At 58.7% G+C, this 8,541-nt stretch overlaps 1 protein-coding gene across 1 annotated transcript; it reads right to left on the bottom strand.

Moving 5' to 3' along the window:
- Positions 1-5,736: 5,736 nt before the first annotated feature.
- LOC113223517 (spermatogenesis-associated protein 31E1-like) lies at positions 5,737-8,225 on the bottom strand (the record flags this gene model as incomplete). The annotated part of the gene is made up of 4 exons (XM_026452948.1): positions 5,737-5,766; positions 6,060-7,242; positions 7,504-7,564; positions 8,107-8,225. Coding segments are annotated over 4 exons (1,393 nt in total), but the record flags the coding sequence as incomplete, so codon positions are not given.
- Between the last annotated feature and the right edge of the window lie 316 nt (positions 8,226-8,541).

Genomic DNA, 8,541 nt, shown 5'->3' with positions numbered 1-8,541 from the left:
CATTAGAAAGAATGTTTTAAAGCAAAATTGCTTTTTAGTTTGTATTCTCTAAACGTCAGAAGTTTACTTTGAAGAATTAAAAAACTTACTAGAATATTCATATTTGACCTATAAAATAAGTAACTTAGATGGAATAATTTGAATTTGGAAACTTTTTTAAAATTAATTAATTAATTAATTTTTTTGAGACGGAGTCTCACTCTGTCGCCCAGGCTGGAGTGCAGTGGCCGGATCTCAGCTCACTGCAAGCTCCGTCTCCCAGGTTCACGCCATTCTCCTGCCTCAGCCTCCGGAGTAGCTGGGACTACAGGCGCCCACCACCTCGCCCGGCTAGTTTTTTGTATTTTTTAGTAAAGACAGGGTTTCACCGTGTTAGCCAGGATGGTCTCGATCTCCTGAACTCGTGATCCACCCGTCTCGGCCTCCCAAAGTGCTAGGATTACAGGCTTGAGCCACCGCGCCCAGCCTGGAAATTTCTTTATACCACTAAATTTGAACTATCAATGCCATTTTATTTTTACAGATTTTCCTTGACACATTATATTGGCTACTGGAAAGAGTTAAGACCCTTTATGAAAATATGATTTTAGTGATGCAACTTATGTATGAGGCACATAAGGAAGCATTGATGCCTGTGCCCGTTAACTAAGATGTTATGAAATAATTTCTAACAGAGGACAGTACCGGGAGTGTGGTCAGGCGCGCTTCCCTCCTCACCGGGCCCACCAGAAGCTTTCAGGGTTCTGGGAGAAACATGTCCAGGCCTGCAGAGGCTGTCACAGGGGAAAAGGGCCAGGGTGGGGAACCCAGCACAGGCAGCCTGGCCTCACAGGGGAGTCCAAGGTTTTCTGGGGAAGCCGTGTCCAAGCCGAGATCCTTCCTGTTCCGTGTGCTCCAGCACAAGGCCCGCAGGAGGAGCCCCGTGAGCAAGACCAACCCAGACAAGCCTGGCGGATCCCCCAGGCAGTGAGGGGGAGCCTGGCCTGGGGGGCTGAGGGCGGCCTCGGAAGCCCAGCGTCAGAGAAACTCCCACCGCTCCTATCAGGAACGCTTACACCTTTCTATCAGCATGGGGGTTGGGACTGGGTGATCTGGGGAAGGGTCTGCCAGCGGGTCGGGGGGTCGCTCTGAGTTGGACGCCGGCTGAGAGAGGAGGCTTTTCTGTTGCTGGGTTTCTCACGGAATCGTATCTAGAAGAGGGCAGAGGCCGCCAGGAGAAAGCGCTGCTGGGAATGAGGTAGATGCCGCTCGTTTTCACCAAGTGCAGTGCTTGGGATTTTAGGGGGTGGCAAAGTGACCTTGATATATTTTCTCTGTGCAGGTCTCTGTTAGAGTCACCGTGGGGGTCTCCGTGTTGGTTTGAAAGGCCTCTGTGTGAGTCTGTCAGGGGTTTCTGTGGGGAGGTCCCTCTGCGGTGTCTTCATGGGGGTATCTCAGTCAGATTCTCTGTTGGGGTCTCTGGGGGTCACTATGGGGAATCTCTGGAATCTCTATGAATGTGGGAATCTTTGAGTGTGGGGTGTACATGGGGGTCTCTCTGGGGCTCCTCTGCTGCAGGTCCCAGGATCCGGGGTCCCATAGATGTTGGGCCCACACTGGAGCTGCCCAGGTCACCATCCCAGACAGGACTTGGCTCCAGCAGTAGCCTGGGCGCCCAAAGTGACACCAGGGCCTTTTCCAAACAGGTCTCCAGCATGGGTCCCGCCATGCCTGGGTACAGGCCTGTGCCCTTGTCCTCAGCCTCCACAACCCCTGCAGGTGCAGAGCTCTCCCTGGGCAGAAGGCCCCTGGACAGAGCCCTCTGGGGAACCAGCTCCTGCCTTTGCTCCTGCCTTCCCTGGGGATGGCCAGGAGGGACCCAGCACCAGGACGGGGAGCCCAGGACCGTGCCCTGTGGGGACTGTCCCTGTGAACCATGTGACCAGATCCTCTGAGGCCCAGTGTGTCCCCTGCCAGCACCTGGGCATGGAGCCATAGATGTGCTGTGTCACCCAGGCCAGCCCTTGCCTTCTGGGTCCCTCTGCCCTGGGAGTGGCACTGACCACTTTTACTTGTAATGATCACCGGACTGTGAGGACCCTGGTTACAGCTGTGGGCAGCTTGTGGATCCTGCACTTGCGAACTTATGTTCGTCGTCCCGGATTCTTCTCCCACCTCCCACCCTCGGCCTAAGGACCCCTCCTGTGGTTCCTGACCACAGAGTCGCGCCAGGGGGGCAGGCAGCAGCCCTGGGTGCCTCCTGAAACAGACACCCCACACTAGTGGCCCGGGAGACTGCTCTGGAGAGTGAGGCAGGGGACACCAGACGCAAACCCAGGGGTGTTACCAAGGCTGAGCCAAGCGCTGGCGGGGCCCAGGTCCATCCTGGAACTCAGCAGGCAGGGAGGGGTCTGGGGAGGGTGTCACCTCTTCCCCACCAGGACATCTGGGAAGGAGCTGTCCCGCCTCTGACCCAGGGCCCGTACAGGACACACCCATATTCCCAGGCTACCACGGGGCAGGGAGGCTGCTGGGATCCATCACTCCTCCAGCCTCAGGGGAGCCTACCACCCCCTCAGGCCGTGAGGCCCCTGCAGACCCAGCCCACAGCAGCGCAGCAGTTACCTTAGTGAGAACGGGGATGCAGGGAGCCAGAGCCCGCTGGGGTCTCCATAGGGTTTGCTGTCCTTACACGTCCTCAAGACTCTGGGTCATGATCCAGCTTGGAAACCAGACCCGGTTTCTCCCTGGACAGGGAGAAGAGGGGTCCTCCACGCCCCTGCCAGCCTCCTCCAGGCCCAGCCATTCTGGACGCCGCACTCAGGAGGAGTGGACACGGAGCCCGTTCCTGTGCCCTAGCATGGCACAGACAGAAGCCACCACCTCTGCAGGGAAACCAAGTGTATTGGGAACTTCTCTGTGAAAGTCGGGAACACATGGCGGCTGTGATCACCCAGGCAGGACAGGCTTAACGTGTAGGTGTCAGTTTTATTTGAGTAGAACCCCGTCTCCCCCAGGAGACGTGCAAGAAGCCTTCTGTGGTTCAGGAGGCAACACACCTCGTGTAGACCTCAGTTCCTGCGGCCGCGGATGGGGCCACCCGAGGCGCTTGCTACTCGTGGCCTGTGGTGGTGGGGGCCAGCTGGGGACACAGGCTCCCAGGGAGGTGGGGGCCATCTGCTGTCTCTGTCTCTGATGTTCCTGTTTTTGACAGGACAGTGGAGGCCCCTGGGAGTGGCTTTGGGGCTGCAGGCCAGAGCTCTCATCTCTCTGCTTTGTTGCTGGTGGCAGTGACCCCTGTGGCCGCAGGAAGGCACATTCTCCTGAGCGTGGAGGTCACCTTTGTGGCGACTGACCTCTGAGGGACCACGTCCCCACCGAAGCCCCAGTTTGTCCACCAGGATTTGCCTCACACCTCTGCTGATGGTCCAGGCTTCATCAACCATGCAGTCCGTAAACAGCCTTGCTGGGCCAGACCCCCAGCTCTGGACAGCATCTGCCCCAGGCTTGCCTTTCTCCAGGACGTCTTCCCACCCTGTGCCTGTTTTCCTGGGGTGTAGACCCTGTGGGTGGTGACCGATCTTTCTCCGGAAGTGGCTTTCTGGTGCCGTCTCTCCCTTCTCCGGCTGTTTGTCTCCCTTCTTCCTTTCTTGTTTGTCTCCTATTTCCCTGGCGTGGGGAGGGTGGCTCCTCCCACTGGCTTCAGAGGTCCTTGGTCCCTTGGAGCCGTGTCCCTGCTCCCCTGGTCTGGGTCTCCTGCGGGCCTCGCCCTTGTCCGCAGAGCCCAGCGTCTTCTGACTCTTCTGTGGGGCCTTTGCTTTCGGGCTCCCAGGCTCCCGCTGCCGTGGGCTGTCCCCTCCCTTCCGTAGGAGGGCCCATGGCCCCTGGGAAGCCGTCGTGTTCTTACTGGACACACTGTGGGAGGTGGACAGAGGGGCCTGAGCAGGCAGCCTGTCTGCGGCGGGGAGCATGTCCACATGGCGGCCTGGAAGGCACAGATCTATGGCGCCATCCTGGAGGAGGACGCCCGAGGCACGGCCTGGCGGCTGCTTCTTTGAGTCCACCTGCACTAGGAGCGCAATCTCACTGACCACCTGCGCTTTCAGGCGCAGCTGCTCTGGATCCTGAGCAACATAGACTGTAGACCCTGAGGGGTTATCAGTGATCCCCAGAGCCCCCGTGCTCCTCAGGTCCACCTGAACGCTTCCTGAACTTGCCCTCACACTGGCTCCCACGGTGACGTCCCAAGCGGGGGGCTTCTCCTCCCCCACCTTCAGTGCCTCCAGGGGGTCTTTGGCCCTTGTCCACTGGGACCCTATGCTGAGCTCTTGCAGGGCTCTGCGACTACACACGTCTCCTGGGGACATGCTGTCACGCTCAAGCCTTGCCTTGTTCCCAGCCATTTCGGAACCCATACTCCCCTCTAGTCTGGGTTTGGGTTTCTCGGATGCCAGGACAGTCCTGCTCTGCCAGGTTCTGCCCACAAGGCTGCATGTGGGGCGCTGAGAAGACCCCCTGTCCTCATGTCGAGTTGGAAAGGCCTCTGATCGCCCATGGGTGTCAGCTGACTGGGACCCTCTCAGGGGCCTCTGGGCTTCCCCCTGCTCAGGTGGTGCGGAAGCGAGAGCACCACTCACAGTCAGGACTGACTTGCTTGTTGTTCTGTTGTCTCCTGGACCATTCTGAGGACGTTTTCCCAGGAAAATGGGAACCTTGGCTGCAGACTTGTCGCGAGATTCCCAGGAGGCCCAGGGGGGAAAGGTGGATTGTGGGAAGGGCGGGGCCTGAGCCTCACCTGACCAGACATTTATGGGCTCCAGGGACCGGAGGTCTGAACCCCACCTGTGTCTCACACGGAACCTTAAAAGATGCACTTCCAGCATCTGCTGGGTGCAGGGCTGGAGGAAGGAAAGCTCCTGGGAGGTGTTCACGTGGGCTTTCCCACCTCTCCAGGATGCCAGCTTCCCGGGTTTCCTGTGGGTGTCAGACTGGGGAACAGCACATTTGACCATGAGCCAGGAGCGACGCACAGGCACGGGGATCCAGCCCTCTTTGATCTCCCCCACCTTCCTGGCCAGATGGATTTGCAGCTTGTTTTCCAGATGCTTCTTGTCTGGGTCGCTGGGTGCAGAATTTACTGATTGGTATTTCCAGGGCCTCCGTATGTCACCTTCTGCCTCCTCCTTGTCTTCCTCCAGAAACTTAACTGAGGTCCTTCTTACACCTCGATCCCGGCTTGGGTCTGGCCCTGGTTTGGACCGTAAGCACCCCTTCCCAGAGAACCTTCCGGAGCTCCTGAACCCGGTCCTCTGCACATCCTTCCTGCCCTTCCCTGCAAATTCAGAAGGCTGGGAGGGCGAGAGGGCCTGCTGTGTGTCTTCTGCCTGACTCTGGGGCCTCCCTGGGAATTCCCCCTCAGGCTGCAGCAGGTCCCCAGATGCCTGGAATCTGCTGGGAGGGCCACAGGACTGCTCCTGGTGGATGGCACTCCTTCCTTGCCACCGGTGTTCTGGGAGCTCAGGGCTGGTGGTAACCCCGGGAAGGATGGGGGCTGACTTGGGGCTCCAGGAGGCTGGCCTCTCCTGGGGAAGGTGGGCAGTGGGCTGGCTCAGGACAGCCGGAGACTTTTTGAGGAGAGAGGGCAAAACCCTCTTGCACTTTGGTCCCTTCTTCAAGGTCCATTCAAGATTCTCCTTTCCAGCGGGGATGACAGACTGTGTCCTCTCCTGGGTTGTAGGGTAAGATGCCCCACAGTCCCTAATCTGGGGTGGAGAAGAGCACGGTAGGCTTGGGACAGGGGGTGAGAGGTGGGCCTGGGTCTGGATCCCAGCCAAAGGCGGGGGCTGGGACTGGGGCCAGGCTGGAGTGAAAGGCTGGGGCTGGGCCATGTTGTGGGGCTGGGGCGGTGCCTGGGAAAGCTGTGAGGATGCCTCAACCTCAGGTTCACCTGGAGAAGTGGAGGCTTTATCCAATGATACAGAGTGTGCATTCTGTGAGGAAGGTGGTGCCTGGGAAAGCTGTGAGGATGCCTCAACCTCAGGTTCACCTGGAGGAGAAGTGGAGGCTTTATCCAGTGATACAGAGTGCGCATTCTGTGAGGAAGGCAGTGCCTGGGAAAGCTGTGAGGATGCCTCAACCTCAGGTTCACCTGGAGGAGAAGTGGAGGTTTTATCCAGTGATACAGAGTGTGCATTCTGTGAGGAAGGCGGTGCCTGGGAAAGCTGTGAGGATGCCTCAACCTCAGGTTCACCTGGAGGAGAAGTGGAGGCTTTATCCAGTGATACAGAGTGCGCATTCTGTGAGGAAGGTTTGCTAGAAACCCAGGCTGTGGCTACTAGGGACTCGCTGTTGAAAGATGGGAGGTTCCAGAAAAGCTGGCTGCATTTCTGCTGCAAGTGGTCCCCCACCGCTGTGGTATCAGAGACTTGCTGAGGACGGGGCAGCTGCTGTGGTTCCGTTGACACGTTCCAGAAGGGATTTAGAGTCGTGATGTCCCACTCCTTCCCCAGTGATGTCATCTGCGGGTGGTCGGCCCGTTCCCTTTCTTTCTCCTGCCACAACTTCATCAGTGCTCTCTTGGCGATGAGAGTCTCCAACAGCTTCTGCACGTCAGGGTGGATGAATGTGCAGCCACCTACCTCCACGTGCCTGGGTGTGGGGTCTCCCCAGAAGGAAGCCTCTAGGGGGTGGTCGGGAAGATGCTGTGGCTGGGATTTGCCACGTGAACAGGTGGAGAGGCCCCAGGTGGTGGCAGCCTCCCTCCAGCAATAGAGTTCCTGGATGGGATGGCTGGAGCGCCCAAGGCCAGAGATCACCCTGGTTGGAGAAGGCAGCCCCTGGCTGTGTAGAGGGGAGCTCTTGGGGACGGGGCGTGTTGTGGAGTCACACTGGAGTCCAGCCAGGCTGGAGTCGGGTGGAGGTGGAGAGGAGGTCAGGGGACCATGCGGCTGTGGTGAAGGAGGAAAAACCACATGTGGCCGGGATGCAGGGTGTTTTAGGGGAAGCAAGGGCTCTGGAGGCCCGGAGGCACTCAGGGTTGAGTGTGGTCCAAAAGGCTCTGAGAAGGTCATCGGGCCTGGTGACAGGGTGGAGGCCAGAGGAGCTGGGGGAGGTGCTGGGGACAAGCTGGCGGGAGATGGATCTGGCCTGCATTTCCCATGCAGCTGGTGGGCCTTAGCAGGCGCTGGTTTGCACACGTCACCTGGGGGTTCTGCACCTAAGGGCAGATGGGAGCCGCCCTCGCCAGCGAGCTTCCTCAGGTGGCTGCAGGAGACAAGAGGCACAAGCTGCAGCCAGGGGCAGGTGGGGCCAGGAAGCCAGGAGCAGTGGGCACCTGGGGCCCGTGACTTCTCCACCTCCCCCACTGCTGACTTCACAAAGCTCTCCCGAAGCCTGCCCCAGGGCTTCAGTCCTCTCCTCTCCCCTTCCCAGGACCTCTCCCTCCCAGATCACCAGCAGGCCCTAGGGTTGCATCAGAGGCCCTGGTAGGAAGGAGGACATGGAGAGAAGGAGGAAGCTCCTCACCTTTCCAGAAGGTAGCTCAGGTCCTGGGTCTCCTCCAGCTCCCTCAGGAGGTTTCTGCAAGCTGGAAGTCAGGAGACAGGGTTATGGTGGAGAGGTCGGAGCCTGGGAACCTCACGGAGGCTGAGTGGATGTCTCTTTAGGGGACACCACAGGGAACTAGACTCTGAAACCCACACATCTGTGGCCAAAGCCACATGGACCCAATGATGACAGGAAGGTGTCCACTGTGCAGCACTTTGTCATTTGCAAAAAGTGCTTCCACGTCCAGCCCTTCATGGGTGTCACAACCATCTTGTTGGGAGAGCAAACGGGTGGTCTCAAAGAGGAGTCAGCCATGGCCAAGGTAAACAGCTGTCCACATGGACCTGGAGCCTCCCTGACCTCCCCCCATATCCCGGCAGGCCTTGGTCCCTTCCCCACACCGCCCCCTTATGGGCAATACCGGTCCCAGGCCCGTGGCTTCATTCCCACAGGGAATCTGAGGAGGCCCCAGGTTCTGATTTCCCTCCCAGGAGTTTCCCTCTCAGGCCTCTGCAAATGACTTCCTCAGGGACAGGCGATGCTGTCACCTCTGGGGAGTCCCGGGGAGCAGCAGAGCCTCACCTTTCAGAGCTGAGATCTTCTTTCTGCTCCTGGACCTCCCCCTTCTCTCCCTTTGAGGCTGAGAGGCAAGAAAGGATGAGGGGCTGGGACCAGTTGTCAGTCTCCTCTCCCCAGACCAGCTGCACACATGCAGTGCTTGTGAAGGACACGGCTCCCTGCCTCTAGCTCACGGAGCTCTGTGTGCGCTTTTTACTCATGTTCACCATGAATGAAATGTTTTCTGTTTTCCTTCTTAGGAAAATGCAAGGAGGGGTTTTCTGTGTGACTCCACCCTGGGGTCCCCAGTCCCTGCTCCTCCCCTGCAGGCACACCCAGGCTCAGGTCTGCAGGCGCCCCTGAGCTGCCGGGAGGATTCTGCTTCGGAGGAGAATGGAGAGGAGGCCAGGGACCATGGGGTTGTGGTGAAGGAGGAAAAAGCACATGTGGCCGGGGTGC

Source organism: Piliocolobus tephrosceles, unplaced genomic scaffold (assembly GCF_002776525.5).
Source record: "Piliocolobus tephrosceles isolate RC106 unplaced genomic scaffold, ASM277652v3 unscaffolded_41664, whole genome shotgun sequence".
Taxonomy (NCBI): Eukaryota; Metazoa; Chordata; class Mammalia; order Primates; family Cercopithecidae; genus Piliocolobus; species Piliocolobus tephrosceles.
The sequence above is the reverse complement of the archived record's forward strand: the minus strand, read 5'-3'. Positions and strand labels throughout refer to the sequence as shown.